The sequence below is a fragment of the Populus trichocarpa genome, chromosome 10 (genome assembly GCF_000002775.5).
Source record: "Populus trichocarpa isolate Nisqually-1 chromosome 10, P.trichocarpa_v4.1, whole genome shotgun sequence".
NCBI lineage: Eukaryota > Viridiplantae > Streptophyta > Magnoliopsida > Malpighiales > Salicaceae > Populus > Populus trichocarpa.
The window spans coordinates 22,350,158-22,375,628 of NC_037294.2; the positions used below are offsets into that span (position 1 = coordinate 22,350,158).

Genomic DNA, 25,471 nt, shown 5'->3' on the forward strand with positions numbered 1-25,471 from the left:
CAAAACAATTTAAAAATTAATTTTAAAACTAGTTTTAAACAGTAAAAACATATTTGTCTGTTTAGAACACAATTCCACTCTCCAACATTCCAAACAACAGCATAAAGGTGCATGGTTGTTTTCAAAACAATCAGGTAGAAGTTACCCCGTTGAATTAGTAACATAGCATGTTAACTTGCAACTTAGATAACCCAGTTAAATTTTAATTTAATTAAAAAAAACAATATTTTAATCTGTGATAAATAAATAATAATAAAAAGGAAACGCAGGCACTCGAAGATCTTTGATGGAGAAGTCTTGTGAATTACTCTTGAAAGTCCATGAAGAGATAAAGTGTCACGTGGAAGTCTTTTTTTTTTTTATCTACCTGCCACTGCCACCCTTCTTTTTCAAGCAAAATGCTATGATTTTCTGAATTTACTTGGTTTTTTTTTATATATATATAAAAACAGCGATGCATGGACCCCTCTTTAATTATTACAAAACAAAATATTTCATCCTGATAACAACTGGAATGGTACGATGGGTAGACAAACAAGATTATCTAAAATGGTTTTTTAAGAATTATATAGAGAAAAACTACGGTCGATTTTGTGACGCTAGCTTGAGTTTTTATTTATTTATTTATTTATTTTTAATTATAAGCATTCGAGACAGCTTACACGACTAATCCTTCAACACCTTAAAATTAATAACCATTTAAATTTCTAATGCCATCAAAATTTATGGTACTAGTAACCTCTATAATATAAACCCAATCATTTGTTTTTTGTGTTTTTAAAAAAATTTAAATTTTATTTATTTACTTCAAATTAATATTTTTTTTAATATTTTTAAATTATTTTGATATATTGATATCAAAAATAATTTTTAAAAAATAAAAAATTATTATTTTAATATATTTTAAAATAAAAAATATTTTAATATATTTTAAAATAAAAAATATTTTAAAAATAACACAACAACCTTCCAAAAGACTTTTAGTTTTAGTTGATTGGTTAGAAAAGATCTTGAATATAATAATATTACGACTGTGGAATCATTGACCAACAACACGTGGAGGAGGTTGAACAATCGCGTTCTCTCCGCACCTAGATTTACTGCATCTCCTTCCTTTTTAATAAAATACTCGCCACTTAATATAACGACGGCGACACTATCAACTCTTAATTCATGGATATGTATTCTTAAGAATTTCAAGTAGTCGTGTATTTTGTTACCGTTTCAATATAAAAAACAAGTTGGAGGTTTTTTAGATGAAAAAAACCTTTTTTTTATTTATTTATTTTGGAACGATAAGATTCAAGACTATATTATAAAAATATATTTACTTTTATATATTTTCTGGTTGTTTTTTCAACTAAACACACGTTCTTCACTGATAAATGAATCTTTAACGTCATGAAATCTCCTCTCTTTCTGAAAAAAATCATAGAATATAACGGTTATGTTTCTAAAAAATCAAGGAGTGTAGTTAATAAATACAGTTGAGCCAGCAATTGTCTCTGGACTGTGTGTGTGGGGGGGTCTTTATCAGATTGAGTCGCTTTTATATCTCTACTTTCCATGGATCACGCCTGTTTCTGGAGGGTGGCGGTTGCAGATTTAAGGCGATAATTGTTGCATTAATTCTCGGGTTTGTTTGTATTTATGCCTTGAATCGGGGACATATCTTTCCCATGAACCCTTTTTCCCCCTTTTTCTCTTGGTTCTTGGTAGAGCAATCCCACGCATTAACATTTACCCAACAAAATTCTTCTTTAATCCATGCAGGTGGCATATCTTTCCCAGGTTATACTTCAGTTCAATGACTTGTATTTAATTTTCTCATAGCTATAAAATAGAGTCCAATTCGGTGATTAATCAAATCCGAACCAAACCGATACTTAAGTTTCAGATCAACAAAATTAAAAAAGTTATTATATTATTTTAAACAGCATCCGAACTGAACTGATATTCGGTGATTAATCCAATCCGAACCAAACCGATACTTGAGTTTCAGATCAATAAAATTAAAAAAATTAATATATTATTTTAAACAGTATTCGAACTGAACCAATAATTGAGTTTCATATTAACAAAATTAAAAAAATTAATATATTATTTTAAACATCATCAAAACAATATCACTTAAAACAAGGCTTGAGTTTTATCACGAGTGAGTTATATTAAGATTATATGTCAAAGATTCAAGTTTCAAGTCAAGTTAATTCATTTCCCCTTCAATTCATGCCGATTTAGATTCTAAATTGGCCAAGTATTGAGTCAACTGCCATGTGAATCCAAGTTCTATCACTCTGATTTTTCTTTGTTTTTTTTTTAATCATATAATAGAACATGTTTTCACAAGTGGAGTGAGAGTAATGATTCATGTGAGCAAAATCAAATTATTCAACGGAACAGTATTTTTCTTGTTTTAATGAATAAAATATTTATGAATTTAATTTGTATACGAAAATTGAAATCAATTTCCAATCAAGTTTTAAGAATTCGATTTCATTGAAATTCCTGTCAAGTAGTGGATAATAACAACAACAATAATAATAAATAAAAATAAAAAGGTTCAGTGTCCCCATCTACCTAGATACATCATAGGTAGGGGTTGGGGGAAATAAGAAAGAAGTAAAGCAAGTATGCCTATGAACACCACCTTCCAAAAGAGAAGAGGGGAATAGGCAATGATTTTACTCACAATGACACCACCTGCAAAAGACAGTCATCCATGCATTAAATTCAGTTAATTGAGATACAAACAATATTATATATATTTATTTATAACTTTAATAAAGTTTTTTACTTGGGAAATTGATTATGAGCATATTAAAATTGCAAATATGTGGGATACCATCCGATTATCGGGCCAGGATTGTTTTAAGAAATTATCTTAATATCCTGGAAAAATTGTACTGGGAATTAATATAAAGTTTTCATGAATTATGATATAGACAGCAAACTTTAAATCAAACCAAATCAATATTAATACTAGCTGTTAATTAGATTTAATAAAACTTGTAAGTTGTAGTTCTCTCATAACTAACATTTCAAAACATAATATCTTTATAAGTTTATTAACCACTGTTTAAATTAATTATAAAATAATAATTTACTGGAGTAATTAGGAGTCTTATAACAATTACTTCTTAAATTAAATTTTATTTAAAAATATATTAAAACAATATCCATACAATAGTGAAGAAAAACAAATTCTCGTTTAGTTTGGTATTGTATTTTAAATATAAATAGGGTAAAATTTTAAAAAAATTATTTAAAATTAATTTTTTATATATTTTTAAATTATTTTGATGTATTTATATAAAAATAATTTTTTAAAATAAAAAAACTATTTTAATATATTTCTAAATAAAAAATCCATTAAAAATTAACAACTAACACAATCCCAATCCACCTTTTGCTTTTAGAAACCACTTCAATCTCTAAAACACAGAAATGGCAGTTTAGTTTAATATAATTAAATACTTGCAAAGCATTTTAGGCAGCCCATCATTTTCTTAGCAAAAGTGTCGGTGAGAGAGTATGTAGACTACAGTTCTGTTCTGTTGTGTTGTATACTCTCTCTTTCTTTCTCTATAGATAGACACATGAATGGTGAGAGAGAAGTGTCTTCGTATATGTTGTGTGCCTGCTCCGTCTCTTTCTATCTTTCAGCCTTTTGTCTTCACCTTCTCATTTACACCACCTGCACCAAATAAGCTCTTAAATTAAAAACACACAAACCCCATAATTACCGGGCCTTAGAAAAAGGAACTTGTTCACTCGTGTCACCTAATAACCTCTCTTTCTTCACATTAACAGCACTCAGAGAGAGATAGAGAGAATGGGTGTGGATTTGAGACAGGTGGTTGCTGGGGTGCTGACTCTAACTATGTTTGTAATGCTTGGTAACATGATCAAGAGAGACCATTTTGATTCTGTCGAGGTAAATCCCTTTTAGCCCCCCTTCATAATTCTCTATGGTACTTTGTTTCACGTGTGTGTGTGATCTTTTGTTCATTCGAGTTTCAATTTTTGTCCCATTTGAAGCTGTGTTTCTTGATGGGGTTTTAGTATGGGTTTAGATCTTTAAGCCCTTTTGATGGTTCACTTCATTTCCCACCTTGCATTTTCTTTCTGAAGTTACAGGCTTTATGGGGTTTCATTTGATACCAGTGCCTCTTGTAGTTTAGTGAAACAAGATCTGCATGTTCTTGGCCCAAATGCTGTGGCTTTGTGTTGCTTGTAGTTCATTTTTTCCTTCCTTGTCAAATTCTCATTAGCCTCCGGATGCTGTTTCATTCAATCTTTGTTCTTCTGTTGAATTTGTGTAGGATCTTTAAGATATTGTAACTGTTATATTAATCTGTTTAATCTGTGACTTCTTTCTTATTTTCAATTTTTCATTCCTTCATATTGAGATTAACTTAAGCTGATGTATTAACATTATTGCTCTTTTGGGCTACTGATGATATAGAAGAAGCAAAGGGATTGAATTTATTTTCTTCTTCTAATTGTTTAGGCTCTCGAAACTTTCTGGTATTTTTTTTTTAAACCTCTCCTCTCATGTTTGAGGTTTCAATTTTGTTCTTTACGACCATCTCTTGGAGCAAAGTTAATAATTATAGGGTTTTATAATTTCCACTTCATACTTGAGCCATTGTCTAGTTTCTTACTCTGTGACGGAACCTGTCATCCAATCATCATTTGCCGTGGATCTATATATGATTCTCCTTTTCATTCTTTTGTCTTTTGTTTTGTAAAGGGGAAATTTCCAGGAGCTAGGGACGTCGAGTTTGATGGTGAGAAGGTTTCAGAGCAGGGTCTTGTGACATTTTCGAAAAAGAGTACAAATGGGCCATGGGTAGAGGGTGGCCTAGAGCTAAAACCATGTTGGAAAGAGTCAAATTTTGGTAGGTTTACTTGTGAACTTGAAAGTTGCTGAGAATTTTATGTGGTATTTATTCCTATAAGTGCGCTCACTGATATACTACATAATCTTGTACAATGTTTCCTTCTACTTCTCATGAATTCTCACCATTTTAACAGATGATGTAGAGTCGAAAGGGTTTGTCACTTTCTCATTAACTAATGGTCCTGAGTACCATGTCTCACAGGTATCTTAAGTAGCCATTTGAATCTTCTTTTCATTTGCAGAAGGACTCTGCCTTCATCGATGAAACATCTGCTTTCCATTCTTGTTCTACTCCTTTAAATATTTATACCTCTTTGCCGGTGATTGCGTTCTCCAGATTGCTGATGCAGTTGTAGTAGCAAGATATATTGGAGCAACTCTTGTACTTCCTGACATTAGGGGGAACAAACCAGGAGATGAAAGGTTTGCAGCATGTCACTTTCATGACAATCACCTTTTTTTTTTTTGCAACGAACATAAAAAAATAAAGTTGCTGGCCCTTTTTCTGCCATTAGATTTGTTTGAGATGATCCGGATGGTAAATTCCTGAAGAATTATCTAGCTTTGCTATTTTGTTTTTCTCTATTTTATTTTTATACGCTGGGGTAATGTTTCCTTTGCAAATAAGTTTTTTCCTGTTACTAATTCAACCACAACTATAGAACTTTCTCTCTCTCTTTTCTTTCCTATCTTTCCTAGATCATTTGCCATCTCCAATGGAACAATAATGGAAATGGCAACTTCACCCATCTCTTTTAGTGGAAATGTTCTACGAATTTACTAATTAAACCTTCCTATTATTTGCATTTGGAAACTTGTATGTGAAATAGTTCCCAGTTTCATATTTATCTAATTATATTCATTTTCAAAGCTTGATGCCTTATTGTAAACCTCCTAAGGCATGTACAGTCCGACTTTGCTTCACTGCCCAACTGAATTGGCTAGTTTTTTCAAAATGTTACTGTTGAGTGTTGGTTTGCTTAAGATAAAGGACCGTAAAATTGTGATCTCTGAAGAAGTTTCCAAAATATGATAAGGTAGTGAATTAATTTCATTGAGAGCTTTTGGGTGCATGCTAAAAAATTTGACATTTTACAGGAAGTTTGAAGAAATATATGATGTTGAGAAATTTGTTAAAAGCCTAGTCGGGGTAGTCAAAGTAGTTAAACGTCTGCCTGAGGATGTATCAATTCGAGATTTTGCTGTTGTCAAGGTCCCTAATCGAGTTTCAGAGGATCACATTGCTGAGCAAATTGAACCAGTCTTTAGAACAAATAGCAACGTAAGACTGGCTACATTCTTCCCTTCAGTAAATATGAGAAAGACCACAAAAACAAGTGCCAGTGATTCAGTTGCATGTTTGGCAATGTTTGGAACTTTAGAGTTGCAGCCAGAGGTTAATGAAGTGGTTGACTCCATGATTGAGCGACTAAGAACATTGAGTCGCAAATCTGATGGGCGATTTATTGCTGTTGACTTGAGAGTTGAGATATTGGACAAGAAAGGTTGCCATGGAAGCAGTGCAACTGGAACAAAGAGTTGTTTTAGTGCACAGGAGATTGCCATATTTTTGAGGAAGATTGGATTTGGCAAGGATACCACAATCTACCTCACTCAGCCAAGATGGGATGAAAGCCTTGATGTTCTGAAAGATATATTCCCAAAAACTTATACAAAGGTTAGGCATTTTTCATTGGTTTCCCCTTTCTAATGTTTTCTCCTTCCAGTTAGTCTAAACCGTTCTTTCCCTCTGAAAACTTTTGCAGGAAAGCATATTGCCTGCAGATAAGAAGGCAAAATTCCTTGAATCTGAAGATTCAGAGTTTGAGAAGGTTATTGACTTCTACATGTGTTCTCAAAGTGATGTCTTTGTACCAGCCATCTCAGGCCTATTCTATGCCAACGTAGCTGGTAAGAGAATAGCATCCGGTAAGACTCAAATACTTGTTCCGGCCGACATTCCTGGCACCTCTTCCTCTGTTACCAACCATTTCTCCCCCTATATCTCCAAGAAGAACCACATGGCACATTCCTGTTTTTGCTAGTAATCAATGCCAAAAACCCTGAAGAGAGCACAATGCAGCTTTTGTTGTAGTCTTCAATAATAGTTCTTACTTTCTCCATTGCTTCAGTCAAGCCTTTCTAGTAAGCAGATGAACATTTGAGTTACATCATCCACACTTCTATTTAGGAGTGAAAGCACCCCAAAACAGAAGTTTACTGTTTTCATATGATTTTTTAAAGATGGTTCTATATAAATAGGACAGGTAGTTTTGTGAGTTATGTTCAAGAATTTGTTTGATGTTTTGTAAAACTTTGAAGTATAAGTTGTTTATTGTAAAATCAGTTTGCATTTTATGAGGTGGTTGAATGATGTTCTAGGCTTGGACTGTAAGCTTAGGTTTGTGTAACATGAGTTGGAAGATGAAAGAAAGACAGGCCAGGTTTCCTCCATTGATTTTGTTCCATATGCAAAGCTGGAAAAATCCCATTGAAGGCTTCAGAATCGGAGAACATCGACATTTATGGATTTCTTGTTTCTTTTTTCTTTGGTTGATGAACATTTTTGGATCATATCTGCTACCCTTTTCTAATCTGGGCTTTCGTAGGGACAAGAAGGCAGCCGCCAACAATCTACATTTGTGGGGGCTAATTGCTAATTGGTCTGTGGTTTACCAAAATAATGATTGACCTAATCAAGGGTCAGTACCAAAATTAATACTATGAATTAATCTAAGAAATTTTGTTTAGCTAGCAGCAAAATCGAACAGCGGAACCAGTAAAGGAAGCTATCAAATGAAGATAATGAAAAACTGATTTAAGGAATTCTGCTCATAATTAAAAAAGTTTCCTTATTTTTTCACAGTATTTTGGAGAAGGTAGTAGCCGTTGAGCTCTTTCCTAGCTTAGAACTCTAAGCCATCAACAAAACCCGCTATATACAGGCATTACAAACAAAATCTTTGCAAGAATCGTTCAAAAAGATTCAGACCTTTTTTTCTGAAACAAAATATTCTAACAGATCTTACAGAATCCAACAATGTCCAATTCAACAAGATGCGCAGCTTGCAGATTTTTGAGAAGAAGATGCCGTCAAGATTGTGTCTTGGCTCCATATTTTCCTCCAACCAATCCCCAAAGATTTGCTTATGTCCATAAAGTCTTTGGTGCCAGCAAGATTACTGAATTGCTAAAGGTATTTATATACAAATCTCCACTCATCAACTCATTCATGATCAATCCAACCATGCCAACACTCAAATAATTTCATCAACTAAGAGTTAAATTTCTTTCCCGTCACAACTAAGCATCCATTCACCATTTCTTTTAGTTAAAGACGCTATTCATTCTAAAACTTCCAACCATGCTTAACTAGTGCATCTGACGTGACATCAAACAATCTAATAATCTAATATTATCTAAGAAGCTCATTGGTGAGAGCATTTTGTGATTCATAAGGCTATTCGTATTTTGAATCTTTAGTGACGATTGATAGATAATATTGATTGCGATATGGTGTGCTCACTCTTTTATAATCTTGGATTGGTGTGGAATGCAGCAACTTCCGGTGCATTTACGTTATGATGCAGCAGAGTGCATGTCAATTGAGGCAGCATCGCGTGCAAGAGACCCAGTTTATGGATGTGTTGGAGTCATATCTCAGCTGCAACAACAAATAATTGATGTTCAATCTGAGTTGGTGAAGATAAAGGGTAAATTAGCAGTTCACAATGCTCAGCAACAACTACAACTAGAAGATGGAGAGAGGGCTAGTGAGCAGCAGCAAGATGAACTTTTATGGCTTGGTTCGACTCAACATGACCCTTTGAATTTGGATCAACTGCTAATCCAAGCAAATGATTACCAAAAATCCCACTTTTAGTGACTTTCATTTAGGAGTAATCAAGTTGGTCTCCATGATTTATATGTTCATTGCTGGTTTCCAGTGCATTTTCAGTTTTCTTGCGTAATTACCAATGATTATGTTGGAGGGGACAAGAGAGAAATGATATGGCTGCCGAGTACGGACTCATCTGTACCAGTCCTGCTCTTAACTCGTTATTGTTCCGGTTCAATCTACTCCATTGGACGTTGTTTTCAGTTGTTCTAATAAGTACATGATTTTACCAAAATCCCTTTCTTTTCAGCCATTGATTTATACAATCCACTTGCAGACCTCACTCATCCAAAGTCTGCGATTTTTCACGCAGTGATCTCAGAAGAATCCTCAGGCAAAACAAGCAGGTTACTTCATTAGTGTGTTCACGCCCAGCCAAGTAAAAAGATATTTACTCTTGGGTTTCAAATTAAACTAAAGAAAATACTAGCGATCAAAGCTAGCTAGGTCAACATCAGAGGATGAAACAATGCTGTTTTAATTAAAACAACCTACAAACTGACCTAACAACCCAAATCCTTGCCCATTTACGAGTCAATCCCCATTACATGTCTAACAATTATGCTCCTGCGATCAGTCCAGTGTGTGTAATCTGACCGTGTTATCGTCCCATAATTACTAGTTTACACACAGAAACATTGAAACAGATGGCAGTGGGAAAAAACAAATACGCATAAATATTCAATATAGAAATCCATCATAAATATTTAGGAGTGAACTCGTGAAATCATCATTCTTTGTAGGACTCACCATCAATGAGAAAGCGCCGAGGTCTGTCGATCATGGTGTTCCATCTAGGCTTAACTTTGACCGATATTCCTTTCCAGGGCTTGGAAAGGACATAGAAAAAACACATACACTTTAGGCATTCAATTCAATTGCAAGAAAGAGGAACAAAACCTAATCAATGTACATTCCGAAATTCCAATTTATTAATACCATTACCTCTTGCTAGCGTAACTGAGAATTTTATGGTGAATAACTAATGACATTAAATAAAATTCATGACACATAAAAATATCTTTCCATTCTTTTTTCAGAATGAATTACATAAAGGAACCGATAAAATATCACTAGTTCCTCTTTAATCACAATAAAATTACACTTTAAGCGCAATGAAATGACACATCTATCTAGTACAAGAAGTTTCAAAATGAAAAGGGCAAATCTACTTGTTTGTATCTTAATTTACAATTTAAGTAATCGGAGAGGATATAACACGACTTAATTGTTTACAGTTGTTTAACACACTATTGAAGAATCTTCTTACCATATTGATGGTGAGGTTAGAGATATACATTCAGTTGTGAACAAGAAGCATCAGTGCCCTGTGTCAGGTTATCAGTTTAATGCATGCCTTCATTAAGACATCTATGCATTCCGAGCAGTTCTTGATCGTCGAAATGGCTTTCTAAAGTGCTTGGATAGTGGAGTCTTTGGTACTGGAAGGAGTTTTCCAACCGCAGCAAGAGGCCAGCTGTAAAAAAGCAGGCAGCAGTGGTCGGGATGGGAAGTAATGATTTCACACAGTAATACAGCATATGCCTTCAAAAAACACTACTTGCAAAGCCTTCAAAACATTCTTATGACTTGCCAAGAATAACAGTAGTGATAAAAAGAAGACGACCCAAGCAACCAAGTTCACCCCATCTAATTAAATGAAAAGGGTGCCAGAAAGCATTCAACCAAGACGCGTAAGCAAAACAAGGTGGATTCAAGGTACACCCATGCATGACTTAAGTTGACAGGATGCAAAATATATCTTATCCTACAAAAACTGGTGACTGAACTAACCTGACAATGCCAATGGCAACGCATATAAGCCATTGTTTCCAATTAAGTCTCACAGTTGTGGTAAAGTCTCCAGTGAATTCAATGAGGATTATCTGTAAAGCAATTGGCAATAGCACTGTCACTTCCCAGTACACTGATAATGAAAGCCAAAAGAAAACGCAGTGGTGGCTGCTCACCTGAAGGATGACGGTGAATCCAACTATTCCCATAAACAAGCGGTTTTTTGTTACTCCTTTAAAGACATTTATTTGATCTGGCTTTCGAGCATTGAACTCATTGAAAACCTGTAAGTTCAATAGTTAGTGAATGTAAGCCTTGCATCTTGAAAAGACAAAAATAACTTCTTCGCAAGCAGTATAATTGGGAATGATAATGGTATCGTTTTCATTTTCCACTCAACAGACTTAACGAGACTCAAGAATACAGCAAATGGTACTTGTAGTCAAGTGGAAAACTTACTTGACAGAGAACAAATGCATTGAATATCATTGTATTCTTCACAATTGTAGCATGTTTCCTGTCGTCCTGATTCAAATTGAGAATGCTCAAGCCCCGGAAGTTGAGCACAAGGAGAACAGCAACTTGATATAGAGCCTGAAATTGATGAAAAAGAATAATAGGTCATGAATAAGCCATGGAGCTACATTAGTACTCAGCCCGTAGTACTCTCAATATGTCATCAGGCAAACTGAGCATTTCAGAGAAGAAATACCTGTACGAGCAAGTTCCTCCACATGATGTTTGTTATGAGAGGTTCCCTAAAAGAGCAAGCAGAAGATCATTTATTCAGATCATCATCCATCAATTCAGAAAGATTAGCAAATACATTGAAAACCATTATGCAACTTCTACAATCACAATATGCAAGAGAATCCCCAGACCATACTTCTTGGACAAGCAAAGGTCAGACAAGTAAAATGACAAAGAAACAAAGGATTACGCCTGAAAACTGTGTTTCAGTATCATCCTGTGTATCCTTACTTTCCATGAGTAGGTGCAAAGGTTATTTTAAATTTCAATGTAGTTAAATTCAACTAGTACTCTACTCTATCGGGACATGATGCTTGCAGAGTAGAGCAGAAATCATTTAATATCTTGAATCCACAACCTAGGAAAACCTGGTATATCCTGAGCTCTTCACAACCATTTAAATTCAACAAGTTGTGAAAACCTCACAACTTTGTCACAACCAAAAGCAAGATTCTACATTTTTTCTTGGAATCAGAATTCAGAAGGCATAAAGAAGACCTAAAATTTCGTTGGATCTCAGACTGTAACATTTGGAAGTTCCTCATTGTTAAGCAAACCGTAAACTCCCACTATTTGCCATCATTGACAATCAAAATAAAAGCAACCTCAATTCCCCTTCTTCTAAACAGGAAATGATCAAACAAAAATCTACCCTCAAAACTTACCACCAAAGCAAGGCCAAGGGTCAACATTAAGTTACATTAAGCATCAAAATGCCACAGTACACAGAACAGGCAATTTAAGAGTCACATTAACTGTAGCTTGCATTTGTAGATTTATGTCTACCATAACATAATTGTCTAAGCCATACTACAAACCTTCGACCAACTGGTGTCCTATGCATAAGGTGATCTGTTGGTGGTTCTGTAGCCAATGCAAGTGCCCCGAGAGTGTCCATGATAAGATTGACCCATAGAAGCTGAGCAACAAAAGTGAACAAGAATTAAAATGTTTGTTCATCATGAGAAGGAATCTAGTTCTGCATCAAGGAAAATTTCCAAATTCAGGTATAATATCAATCCATTGAAATATTATTTTTCAGGCTATATATACCAAAACAAGTTATAAAATAATGGTCAGTTCCTTCTTTCTAGATAGGACCCAGATAAAACAAAATTGACTAAAACCATGTTCAATATAAATTCAAGTTCTTTTCTCTCAAATGCACTTCAATATGCTAGAAATCAACTATTCTACAATAAGCACGCACAAAACGAAAGGTTTGGTCTGTCTTCTACATTGATAACAAGATGCTATAATTAAACCAGTATATTGGCAAATTTGGACAATTCATGAAAAAATTATAAAATTTTGCAATGGTCAGACCTGCAGTAATGAATTTGTATTGTGCTCCTTATATTGAACACATGGACTGTGCAGTATGGTAAGATTAAATTGATCAAGTGAAAGAAATACATGAGTGAGAGAGAGACCTGCACTGTATTTAGAGGAACATCACCAGAAGAGACCGCAGCAACAACATTGATCACTAAAGCTCCAACATTAACAGTAAGCTGGAATTGGATAAATTTCTGAATGTTGGCATACACAGAACGCCCCCAACGAACAACCTACACATGAAAGAAGGAAAAGGTAATTTCTACACACAAAACACGACAAGAGGGAAAAACTAGAGAGAGAAGGTCTGAAAGAGAGATAAGAAAGAGAATGGGTTGCCGGAGTCATAACTTCTCCAGTCACCATTAGATTTTGCTCAAATTCAGATACGTTGTGCGCCTTACCCTACTCTACAACCTCACTATCCGGATTTGGTTTATCTGGTGTCGTTTGAGAGATACAGCCGTTGCGAGATTTCTAGGAAAACTAGGTTTGGGGCAGACATAGCCGCCAGCTTGGTTTGCCTAGTTTTCACCGTTGAATCAACTTCATTTTTCTTAGAGAGGTTTGACTAGACGTCCTCTTTATTCTGAATGGTGGAGATCAGATTTCAGCATTCCTGGAAAGAATTTTACTCCTTGGACTAGCTTTTGTCAGTTTTCAGATCAGATTATCTCTTTGAAGATCGCGTTTGATCTAACTGTTGGATTACTCTGGTTCTTTTACATGCTATGCTAAACTTGCTTAACTTGAACTAGACCGTTGGATTTTAGCTAGTTTTATCATTATAGTGCATATTGCTACTTTGAAATTGCTGCCAAAACATGGATACAAATCACCCAGAAACAAGTCAACCGGTTCAAGAATTCTAGAAAACAGTCGACCGGTTAACCAAACAACCTACTGCCAACCGCACAACAGCCACCAAGAAACCCTTAAATACCACCACCAACACTTTAAACCCCTCAACCACCACAAAAAACCCTCCCCCAACCACCTATACTATTCTAAAGAACCGGTCTACTGGTTCTGCGACTTTCAAGAATCGATCAACCAGTTTCTGGGTTTTGATTTCTTGGGTTTGTATTTCAATCACCTGTCAACCGGTTATGGGTTTTCTAGAAACCGGTCGACCGGTTAACCTATTGTTTGTCTAGGCAGCCTGTTTTTGCTCTTTCGAGCTTCTTTTAGCTTTTGCTTCCTTTTCCTGTTGCTTTTGGTAATTCTGACCTGGCTAACAAGCCATTGTACTTCTTGGGGCATACTCCTCATACTTTTGTACAATTTTTTCCCTTTAATACAATTGCTTTTATAAAAAAAAAAGACTATTTATTATAACTTAATGGGACAACGAAAAAGAAAAGCACGGGCTAGAACTTGATTCTAAGAATTGAGAAGTTGCCATGAAATTGAAGAGTTCTTCCTAGGCGGTCCATGTGTAATGAATATTATGACCATACATTACGTGAATGTTAATCCAGGAAGGTAAAAAACGTAACTAAAGAAATAGAGCTACGAATACCTTTGTCATCTATCACACCCGCAACAACTATTTCAAAAGGAAGAAAACAAATGTTTATGAAGAAAATCCAAACAATAAGCTAAAATGGCATAGAAGCTAGTTAATGGCAACATATTAATGTGATGGATGTGGGAGTACAAGCGCTCCAAGATCAAGAAGTTCTACAGGTCTAAATGCTTTGCAACATATAGTAAGAAACCAAGAGGAATGGAAGTTGCATGTTTGCAACTTCCAACCAATAAGTACGAATATTGAAGTGCAAGGCATTCAGATTCAATCTAAAAGAAATGCTAGGTAGAAAGATAATGTTTTCTTCCAAAACAAAAATACATTGTAACCCTATGTAAAAGGCCTGCATGTCTATGCATTGCACACGTGCAACATATTCCATGATAGCAAGAAACCAAAAGGAATAAAACTTGCAAATATGCAACTTCCAACTGATAAATATGTATATTGAAGTGCAAAGCATCGAGATTCACTGTAAAAGTAAAAGAAAAGTGAAACAGAAAGAAGGGGATTTTTTCTGAAGAAAGATAACTTCAAAACTCCCCTCTCCCACCCAATTCCCACCCCCCACCCCTTCCAAAAAAAAAAAACCTTGAAGACAGGTACACATAATTTTGTCATGTAAACAAGTCAAGGATTCTCTAACCTTTACAACTGAAGCAAAATTATCATCCAAGATAACAATATCCGAGCTCTCTTTTGCAACTTCAGTCCCTTGAATGCCCATAGAAAGGCCTATATCAGCCTATAATACAGAAAGGTAAAGGTGCAATCAAATGAAAAGGAAGCATTAAACAAATTGAAAAGTAGAGCAGAAAGTTGTTGAGTAGAAGACCATGATGTAGTACAAAAGGCATTGAAAGGAAAAGAAACAGCTTTAATCTCCAGAAAGTTTTTATTGCCACCCAGACACATAATGCATAAAATCACTTGACATGCAAGACATTCAAGCTCGTTAGCTTTTTTGCAGGCTATAATATGGGAAGACTTTTCCCTAGGAACTAGAACGATTACTGGCATGAAATCTATCTCTATACAAAACATGCAAGTTGCACAGACACTCATTTATTCCTGCCTTCAAAAGGTTTCCAGAACATGTTGAAGAAAGCAAGTGTCACACCTACTATAAATAAATCTTTTAGATATAATAGAACTACGTGGTATGATTAATAATCTGCTATGATATTTGCTACAGTTATATTAATGATACCTTTCTACTAGTCTGCAATGGACACAAAAAAAAACTAATATCCATTCATCTAGGCATTAGAAAGTTAATATGTGGGTGTGAAACTAGAGGTCCAGATCCAAATTCTAGGTACATGAGTTGTAAACAAAATACCTTGCAATTTTTAGGTGCAGGAGTTGTAAACTCTACCAGATGTATCCAGAAATTTTGGACATATGAAACCACATGTAAAACAGAAACAAGGATGACAAACCTCATGAAGTGCGGGAGCATCATTTGTGCCATCTCCGGTCACAGCTACAACTTCCCCTCCCTTACGAAGGGCTTGCACAAGTAAAAGCTTGTCATTGGGAGATGACCTCCCCATCACCTATACATCATTACTCCTAAGTTAAACATTTTTTTCATACTAAAAAAACCAAACCAGCTAACTCAATCTCCAAAGGTAATTTCATGCTGTTTGGAACAAACCGTTATTTTCTTGGCAATTATTTCTCTTTCTTTTTCTGAATATGCACGGAATACTTTTCCTTCAATGATATTAGGCTCTGTAGCATCAGCACCAGAACTGAGAATCCCACACTCCAAAGCTATTGCTTTTGCTGTCTGAATATTGTCTCCAGTAACCATTCGTACCTATGATTTCACAAACACATTAATCATAATATGCCATGGATGAGATAGATTTTACACGCAAACAGATTTCATACAGGTATAAGAAATGCTAAACATAGAGCAACAAATGCTCTTGTCATAGTATGGGTTTTCAAAATTCCAAGAGGGGCATGTTGCTAAGGCAATGCACTAGTCTTGCTTTGTCTTGTTGCATCTCCTAATTAGGAATATGCAAGGATCTTTCAGGATAACCATTTACATTCCAGTTGCTTTGAGATAAAATAGTTCTTCTAGCTTCATCAGGTGTTCTACAATATTGTATATAGGTGATTGTAGTTGCAGATATGCAAAGAGATGGGAGAGCTCTGTAACTTTTTTTTTTTTTTTTGTAGTGGTTTATAGGAGGATATTCCTTTGTTTTCTTCTCTTACATTTTTTGTTAATAATGCTCTTTTCCTGTATAAAAAAAGTCACTTTTATTGACCATTGTACATAACAAACTCCAGTCTTTAAAACATCATCCCTTGATACATATGATGGAATGAACATTTTTATAAGGTAAAAAATAAAAGTTGATATCTGAAAGTAATAAACAACCTTTACACCAGCTGCTGTGCATACTCTAACTGCATCTTTTACACCTGGGCGGCAAGGATCCTGCACACAAATGCATTAGTTAATAGCAAGTAAAGCATAAACACTGCTTGAAAGTTGACACTTATGGACAGGCCAAGAAGGGAAACTTGGGTTAATTTGCATGTCATTAAAATGAAAAGAATAAAACTTTTGGCAGTTCAATCAAAGCATGAAACTGATTCGTTCTACGTGCAGTCAAAACCAAAAGAGTTCACATCCTAGCAGTGCAAAGATGATTGATGAGGCTCTTGTATATGTGAGGTGGATGGAGAAAAATAACATCTAGCATATGAAACTTATCTACACTGATAACAACTTTACATGATGGCCGACATATCAATCATGGAGAGAGAGAGAGAGAGAGAGTGCCACATAATCCAAAAGAGAAAAAGAGGTGTGAAAATGTACACCTTAATGCCGACAATAGCAAGCAAAACAAGTTCATCTTCAGGCAAAACCCATTTGTCCAAGCTCTCTACATCAGTAGGAACTTTGTCCAAATCATATGGTCTATATGCAATAGCAACACAGCGCAAGCTGCAGGCAGCCATGTCATCAATAGAGGCCTTGAAAAAATCCTGCAGAGGGATTTACAAGAGGAATCATTATCGGAAAAAAATACAGACAAATGTTAAGAGATTCTAATTTACTCTCTTAACCTATGCATGGTCAAATGGTCAAATGATGACTTATACTGAGTGTTTCATGCAACTAACTCAAACTATTTGCATTGTTAATTTAGCAAACACTGGTCCACAAATTGTAAACTTCAGATAGAGTCAAAATTGTAAATTAAATAGCAATTTATACTTTCTATAAAACATGTGGAAATCAGCTTTGAAAAGACTTCAGAAAAACAACACTACCATATCTTTATCAATGGATTGCAGTGAACCATTTGAATCAAGATATCTGGTACAAGAGGCAAGAACCATCTCAGCTGCTCCTTTCCAATGTATGTGAACTTTAGAATCAGTCTGCCAAAATCAAATAATTAATGAAAGTTTATCAGAATATGGCAACTCATATATTACTTAATAGTGCACAAGTTCAGTGAACACAAATGAGAGATGGTGCACTCAAAAAGTGTGCAAGAAGCTTATGGCATGCTTCAGGGATAGAGATCATAAAATATGGTCTAGCTAGCAAACAACACTAGTCCTGATGTGGTTATAGAGCACTGACAATCCTCAAATTACATCCTCACAGCTGAGCTTTTATTGAACTTACTTTATCATTTGTAAGTGAGTAGAGATCACTGGACAAATATTGCTTTCGCAATAGGCAAATCAATGGCAATATTTTCCATGCAACAGATGCCAAAAAAGCAAATCAACAGCAATATTTTCAATGCAACAAATGCAAAATGTACGTGAAATTATTATGAATGATGCTAGACACCAGATGAACTTGTGACCTCCAAGGTCAGAGGCAAAGTTAGAATGAAGAGACTACCGTTTGTACAGCAACACCACCTTGCTTTTTCTCAGAATTGAAAGGGAAAACATGCAGGATTTTGGACTCTGATCTAAGAGCATCAAACTTCATCCCCAACTGAAAACAAAATTACAAAATACAAATACATAGATGGTAAGTGCAATTTACTTGACAAAGAAATATACTTGATATAGAAGGTGGAATATGGTTGGAGGTTGTACCTTGACTGCCCAAGAGAGGATAGCTTTTTCAGTTGGAGATCCAGAAATCTCTACATCTCCACCATCCTGCAAAAATGAATGCAGTCAACAACAGATTTCATTCTTTTAAAGGCAATCATGCTCCCAGAGTAATCCACAATATCCAACAAAAAAAGGGTTTCAAACAAGAAGTTAGGAAATAATAAATATGATGATTAGGTAAAGAGAACATGAGGGAAGAATCACAAAATCAAAGAACAAAAGAAAAAGAGACTGCTACCTTGGGAACAAACACATTGCCGGTGGTGTTCTGTGCAATACCCTCACACAACAAAGAGCTAACTTCTGAGTGCAATTTTAAGGGGTTATCTGGAGGGTTTATCTTCTGTTTCCCAATGTAAGCCTCAACTACAGTCATCTGTAAAATGAAAAATCCACAAGTCAAAATCAAGCACGGAAAGTGGCATGCCTGCTTCTGTAAGTAATCATGCTTCCTACTGTGAAAGCCACCTGATTTAATGTCAATGTTCCAGTCTTATCACTGCAAATTGTTGTTGAAGAGCCCATAGTTTCACATGCTGAAAGCCTACGAACCTGAATATCCATGCTGTTAGATAATGATGTTTCATAAACTAGAATGCAAATCAAAGGAAATTACAGAAGAAAATGACTTTGGGTAAAATAGAGAAAGATACTTGCCAAGGCTTTATCTGCCATCATTTTCCGCATTGAATATGCCAGACTGCAAGGCAATAGAGTAAAAAATACAATAAAGTTGGATATGAGATAGTGATTGCTAGATCAGTATGCATCAATATTATAGAGATGACTTTTACTTACGTCAAGGTAACAGCCAATGGAAGTCCCTCGGGAACAGCAACAACCACAATTGTAACCTAAATGGTTATACATTTAGTCAGGAAATCACATAAAACATAAGCATAAGCAAATCCAGGGACTTCACTTACTGCAACGGTAAGGATCTTTATCACTCCGTCTATTGCTTTGCTGACCTTTGTCTCTCCTTTGATAAACTGGACACTTCCATCTGGATTTTTTGTATTTCCAGTAAAGTATCTAACAAATTTAATGAGATTGTAGATGGTAAGTTGGTGCACAAACAATATAACAATCAGTAATTGAATAATAACATGTACCCTACCGGCCCAAAAGGACAGCAAGCACAGAAAGAGCTACAGCAAGCCCAACAATGCCAATAAAAGTTGCAAGTCCATTCAATCGTACCTAACAGTCATTAAAAAGATAACCTTAAAGCTGCATCAAATCACATTTATTGACATTAGCTACAGTTGAAGTAATGAGAATTGAGATGAAACCTGCAAGGGAGTCTCTTCACCAGTATCCTCTGAGACGCTTGCCATCAACAACCCCCATTCAGTATTGATCCCAACACCAGTTACCTGAAAATGGCCAAGAAGAAATGAATCTACAATGTAGCATATTTGAATAACAAATACTAGATTATTTTGAAAATAAAAGGAAATGCTGCTGTTAATTACATGACCAACATAAAAAGGAAAGGGAGACATGCTTTATAAAAATAACTGAGAATCATCCTGATCATAATAAACAGAGAACAGGATGTATAACTGCACAGAAAGTATAACTGCAGTTTTTACCAGCATAGTGCCGAAACCATCTGCTACTTTACAACCAGACATCAAAAAGGGAGCCTTCTGATTCTTGTGAACCTACAATAGAGAACGGACTTGAAAATAATAGATTTCAACTATCAAGAAATTTCAGAACTAGATGTTTAACAAACTCACAATCTTGCTTTCACCAGTCATGCTAGATTCATCTATGGCAAGAGAATGGCCGGTAATCAAGAGTCCATCAGCTGGAACCTAAGTAAAACACCTCAATATTTGTATAGTTAATTTAAAAGATTTAAATGCATCGTAAAAAATAATTTCTTCAGAAATAAACCTCACCTGATCACCTATTTTAAGAGGTACAACATCACCAACAACAATATCAAATATTGACATTTTCATCGTTCTTCCACCCCTCATAACCTGCACAGGTTCAGATGTTTCCCTTTCTTTAGATACAAAACATTGGAAGATCAAAAAATAAGCAGTCATATATTTTCATATCACAATAATACACACCTCTAACTGTATGTTCTGCTTTTCCTGATTTAAATTTTGAAACTGCAGAGATTGACGGTAATCGCTAACAGCTAGTAATAAACAGAGAAAAACAATGGTTACAAAAAAAAATCACTGCTTGGAAAAAAAACCAGCACATGGAGTTGAATGAGTAAATCCAATAGAAGTTTTTCCAGCTATGATGGACAGAGCAGTTCAGCAGTGAAGAACAGGACAAGAAGATTATAGCAACATCATTTACAATTCATTTGGATCTCAAGGGGGTGAAAGAGAACAAAATATGAAGTCTTTGGCATAACCATTCCACAGACATGTAACCATATGGATGCCAACATACTAAATCTTGTAATCATAAGCACCCAAACTTTCTTATGTTGCTACCTTCTGCTAGCAACTATATGAACCTTATATTGGAAGAGGATTGAATTCGATACCTGTAACAATTATGACAAGAATAACAGCAAAAGAGATGCTAGCCCCATCATACCATCCATGTGACAAACCCTATGAGGAACGAGAAGTGTGAACAAGATATTAGTATAAACAGGAAAAGGTCTGAAATAGAGCATTAAGGAGAGGAAGATCTACCCCCATAATGCACTGTGCACATACTCAAAGTAGTTAAAGATACAGACCTCATATATATGGCTTAGGCAAGCTAAAACACAAAAAACAGATTTAAATAAGAACCAAGCACACCTCTGTCTTGATTCCCAGTCCCAATGATGCAATGGCAGCTACAATCAAAATGATGAGGGTTAAATCTTGCCAAGCTTCCCACAGGAATCTCTGCAATACAAAGCGCACTGTAAGCAAACTATCTTTAATTCTGAAAAGAAAGAAATAAGAAAAAAAAATCAAAACCACATAACATACCAAAAAACTGCGTCCTTTTTTCTGAGGATATCTATTTGTTCCAAATGCATTCCTACGCTTTATCAGATCATTCTCATCTCCAGTAATACCAGTCACAAGATTGGTTTTCAGCATATTTGACAACCCTTTGGCCTGATCGAGGTAGAGATAACACACAATGTAAACAAGTTTACATGGTAAAATGGTGTAAAATAAGGAAAGCCTGTTTGCAATTGACTTACACCGCCATATTGTTGCAGAGAAGAAAAATTATGATCCCTGGTCATTGAAGCAAGCTGCTCCAGTTCAATTGCATAATCACCAGTAGCAGTTGGAGGTGTAGCTGAGGGACCCAGCACTTGAGAAGCAGAAAATAAGTTAACACGGATAATCTATTTGAGTGGGAAAAAAACAGCCCTGAAACTCTCAGACAGCAGACTACAACAAGTACAAGAAAAACTTTGTAAGAATATTTTACTCGGTTATGTTAGTTATTCAGTCTTTAATATCATGTACTGGGGCCAACAGCAAATAATTCCTTCCTCCATTATATTAGTTATTTCCAAATTTTATTTGAGAGATTGTGACAATAATTCCTCTCTTCGCTACTTCAATCCACATCCTTTTCGACCAAACAATCCCCTTTTTCACTCAAATACTCAAACTAACTTGTGCCGTGTTTAACTTTCAAGGAATGCATTACTCTTATCCGGTCCTAGCATATACTCGGATATATCCATCTTAATAGTTTGATTCAAGCTTCTTTCTGGGCATGTTGCTTCTTCACTGCCCAGCACTCGCCATCACAGTAAATAGTTGACTTCAATGCAATGCTAGAGAAGTTATTCTTTAGTGAAATGAGGGCTATAAGCACAGATAGCCATAGATCCCCGGCCAAATATCTTTAACTAAACCACTTGATTTTTACTTTTACAGGATATATTATCTTCCTTACTGTTCCGCTTCCTTTGTCAAAACAATTCTAGGTTAGAGAGAAGGGATAAAGAGGCCTTAAACAAATCAAATTCAGAACCTCCACCAAAAAACTCATTTCAAACATCAAAGTTGGATTAAAAGCTTTTAAAGAAGATAGTAAAAGGTGTATTAGAGGGTGACATACCAATTTGCTGTTCCCCTGCCAACCGAAAGAGTAATGCCGCCTGAAACAACAAATATTCAGTGATCAGGAAATATTACTGTCTCAAGTGCCTGATGAAATGCTTGATAACGTTAGAAAAATTACCCTTACGACTTGTGCATGGGATCTGATCATCCTTCTTCTTTTCTCTTTCTCGTCTTCTCTTTTCAAGTCCAAGGTGTACCGAAAACGCCGGCAAGCATTCAACACAAACGCTGCTTGCTGTGAAAGACAAAATCAACATTAGTCATAACCCAAGAAATGAAAAATACAAAAGTAAACCTGCAACAACAATTTCTAAACCTCCGATGCACTCAGCATGTAGAACTAAAACAAAACCAACAAAGAAAATGAAATTCAACATCAACTCTGAACCCTGATAGTAAGAAAGCCACCATTGAATAACTTTATGCTTTGAGCCTGCATTATAATCACCAAGAGACAAATTTGTCTCTGCATGATAATAAAGGCAAGTAGAAATCATATAACATAGCATCTTATCATCATCTTCTTCTTCTTTTCTTAAGAAAGAAGATTTTATATCATATAACATCGCATCGCATCATCTTCTCCTTTTTCTTAAGAAAGAAGATTCTACCACCTCCGATACAAACGAAGCTCAAAACACCGAATGCATTCATCTTTCTTATACCAATACAACACCAGCATTGTCAGCTATTTGCTCCATTTTCAAACCAAATAACAAAATAAAAATAAAAAACACTCGCACGCCTGCAGACAATGCCGGATTATTATTATTATAATTAAGTTGATGTTATTATAACTAAGAATAATGATGAAATAATAATAATAACAACAACAACAATTACCCTCCATTGGCGAAGAATCTCGATAGGAGCGTTCTTGGTCTGAGCAATATCAAAAGGATCAGATTCATCAATCAAATCATGATCATCATGTTCAAACTCCTTAGTAGGTCTCGCCTCCAAGTCATCCTGTTCCCTGGGGGATGCTGAAGAAGGCAACAATCCATTAGACGAACAACTGCTACTCATGATTCCTCCTGTTCCTTCTCCTTTATCCTCTTCAGCTCTCTTCTTCTATTTTATATTTTGTTACGTAAAATAATTAAAAGAAATATAAAGAATTTGTAATTCTAATGTCGCAGCATGGAGAGATGGCACTTAAAAATCCCGGTGGCTGTCACGGCGGGAAGAAGAGAGGCCACCAGCTCCAAAAAATAAACGCCGAGCAACAACCCAACACACAAGTACAGTAGAGTCATTTACAAATAAAAAATAAAACAGAAACATAAGAGAAAGAGAGGAGAGGCGAGAGAATGGTGGGACGATTGGGTGGTTTGCGCGGCAATGTCGGAGGCGTTAGTTACGGAGGAAGTTACTGCTAGGGGTTTTTTGATTAGAAATAGGAAAAATACAACGATAATACGCTATATGAATAATAAAAAAAATAGAATGATTAGGTTATGTTACCGTGATTGGCGGAGATCGAACGGTGGTGGCGGCGAAAAGGAGCAAATCGGAAGGTTTTAGGAATTTATTGACACTTCACAAGGAGTGTGTGAGGGTAGAGAGAGAGAGAGAGATGGAGAGAGAATTTTTGTTGGGAAGCTTCCTGACACCTTCCCGCGCAATGACATGCTCCAGGAATACTTCAGTAAACTACTTGCGCGTCCCATACATATATAGAAATTGACTGGTATATTGGTGCGCGCGGGTAAATATTGTTTTTTAAAAGTAAATATATATTATAAATAAGGAGAATTTTTTAATAGTATTATTAAACGTAATTAAATATGTTAATTTTAAAAAATTTTAACTCAATTCCTTATTTAACTCAAGTTTTTAATTAAATTATATAAGAGATAGTTTGATTTAAATCGATCGATTTCATAAATCTAAATGCAACCTTAATAATCGATAAAAATATGATTTAGCTTTTAAAAAAACTTCAAGATAATAATTTTAAAAAAAAATTATTGAGGCGGTGACATATTGGATCGACCTCGTCCCCTCGACTTGGGTTGTGAATTTTATTGGGTTTGATAACTTTTTATATTTTTTTATTTAATTATATGATAAAAACAGATACTCACGAAATTGAGCATTAACTTAAAAATAAATATTTATTTTAGATAATTATCCCAAAAAAGCAAATAAAAATCAATAATACAGTTCATTTCTCGACCAATCTAGTATTGAATGATGAAATCGAAAAGTAATAAATTATAAACAATTAAAAGACAAAAAAACAAAATATATATCATATTGGTGGGTAAACTTGTCAAGCCTGTGAATTGAGTAAGTCATGATAGTATGCAAAACCCGTGAACTAAGTTATGGACTTCATTGAGATTATATTTTTTCTTTTAATTTATTTTTTATTTAACTACATAATAAAAAAATAGATGATTACGAAATCAAACATCAACTCGGTACCAAGATGTTTTTTTAGATTATGATAACCTCATAAAAGGCAAAACAAAACCAATTATGAAACTGAATTCCCAATTAATCCAGTATCTAAGGATGGAAAAAAAACTTATTTAAAAAAGTTAAACTTGTCAAACCCGCAAACCAAGTCAATTAGCTAAACATGTGAATAGGTCCATGTACTTTATAGAGTTTAATAACATATTTTTTTTCTGAAAACTATTTTTTAGCTATATGAGAAAAAAAATAGATGATAAAAAAATCAAGTTCAATTAAAAAAATGCACCCTGCCAAACTTGTAAACTAAGGCAACCCGGGTTACCCTAACAAACTCGCAAATCATGTTAACTTTATAAAAAAGTAAAATAAAAGGAAATAAATTATAAAACCAAATTCTCAACTATCCTAGTATTAAGAAGATGAAATCGACAAAAACAAATTTGAAAAAAAAAATCATGATAAAAATTAAAAAACACAAAGAAAAAAAAAAGAAAGCAAATATTGCGAGTTACTATTGTCATTCATAGTACAATGTGTGTGGGTGAATAATGGTTTTCTCGTACCCTTTAATTTTTGTTACTTTATAAAGTTTACTAACATGACTTTTTTTAAAAAAAAATTATTTATTTACATGA

General features: G+C 34.9%; 3 protein-coding genes across 3 annotated transcripts; 2 read left to right on the forward strand and 1 right to left on the reverse strand.

Annotated features, from left to right (window-relative positions):
- The first annotated feature begins 3,575 nt into the window (after window positions 1–3,575).
- LOC7455528 (protein MANNAN SYNTHESIS-RELATED 2) lies at window positions 3,576–7,262 on the forward strand. Its single transcript, XM_002316409.4, has 6 exons — window positions 3,576–3,937; window positions 4,757–4,904; window positions 5,041–5,108; window positions 5,244–5,329; window positions 6,005–6,584; window positions 6,673–7,262. The coding sequence occupies exons 1-6, from the start codon at window positions 3,836–3,838 to the stop codon at window positions 6,949–6,951; spliced, it is 1,263 nt and encodes a 420-aa protein (XP_002316445.2). The 5' UTR covers window positions 3,576–3,835; the 3' UTR covers window positions 6,952–7,262.
- Window positions 7,263–7,289: 27 nt separating this feature from the next.
- LOC7469479 (LOB domain-containing protein 24) lies at window positions 7,290–9,188 on the forward strand. Its single transcript, XM_002316408.4, has 2 exons — window positions 7,290–8,102; window positions 8,466–9,188. Exons 1-2 carry the CDS (start codon window positions 7,947–7,949, stop codon window positions 8,787–8,789), a joined length of 480 nt encoding a protein of 159 aa, XP_002316444.3. The 5' UTR covers window positions 7,290–7,946; the 3' UTR covers window positions 8,790–9,188.
- A 621-nt stretch (window positions 9,189–9,809) lies between these two features.
- Window positions 9,810–24,054, reverse strand: LOC7469478 (calcium-transporting ATPase 9, plasma membrane-type). The gene is made up of 34 exons (XM_024611028.2): window positions 23,877–24,054; window positions 23,253–23,483; window positions 22,528–22,644; window positions 22,405–22,444; window positions 21,527–21,642; window positions 21,306–21,437; window positions 21,129–21,218; window positions 20,864–20,933; window positions 20,430–20,500; window positions 20,250–20,333; window positions 20,085–20,162; window positions 19,935–20,006; window positions 19,632–19,715; window positions 19,457–19,539; window positions 19,263–19,371; window positions 19,135–19,190; window positions 18,994–19,036; window positions 18,805–18,888; window positions 18,575–18,712; window positions 18,316–18,381; window positions 18,113–18,211; window positions 17,524–17,634; window positions 17,068–17,235; window positions 16,619–16,678; window positions 15,878–16,042; window positions 15,660–15,776; window positions 14,864–14,962; window positions 12,782–12,919; window positions 12,167–12,267; window positions 11,311–11,356; window positions 11,058–11,192; window positions 10,775–10,882; window positions 10,599–10,690; window positions 9,810–10,281 (listed from the first exon to the last, which is right to left on the reverse strand). The coding sequence occupies exons 2-34, from the start codon at window positions 23,436–23,438 to the stop codon at window positions 10,176–10,178; spliced, it is 3,264 nt and encodes a 1,087-aa protein (XP_024466796.2). The 5' UTR covers window positions 23,439–23,483; window positions 23,877–24,054; the 3' UTR covers window positions 9,810–10,175.
- Window positions 24,055–25,471: the final 1,417 nt, after the last annotated feature.

Bases quoted from the DNA above. Each gene is read 5' to 3' on its own strand.
- LOC7455528 (XM_002316409.4), top strand. From the start codon at position 3,836: ATGGGTGTGGATTTGAGACAGGTGGTTGCTGGGGTGCTGACTCTAACT. The intron at 3,938-4,756 runs GTAAATCCCTTT...TGTTTTGTAAAG, and splicing joins ACCATTTTGATTCTGTCGAG to GGGAAATTTCCAGGAGCTAG. The intron at 5,109-5,243 runs GTATCTTAAGTA...TGCGTTCTCCAG, and splicing joins CTGAGTACCATGTCTCACAG to ATTGCTGATGCAGTTGTAGT.
- LOC7469479 (XM_002316408.4), top strand. From the start codon at position 7,947: ATGTCCAATTCAACAAGATGCGCAGCTTGCAGATTTTTGAGAAGAAGA. The intron at 8,103-8,465 runs GTATTTATATAC...TGTGGAATGCAG, and splicing joins AGATTACTGAATTGCTAAAG to CAACTTCCGGTGCATTTACG.
- LOC7469478 (XM_024611028.2), bottom strand. From the start codon at position 23,438: ATGAGTAGCAGTTGTTCGTCTAATGGATTGTTGCCTTCTTCAGCATCC. The intron at 16,043-16,618 runs GTTGTTTATTAC...GTGAAATCATAG, and splicing joins GCACAGCAGCTGGTGTAAAG to GTACGAATGGTTACTGGAGA. The intron at 12,268-12,781 runs GTCTCTCTCTCA...TTTGTTGCTCAG, and splicing joins TTCCTCTAAATACAGTGCAG to CTTCTATGGGTCAATCTTAT.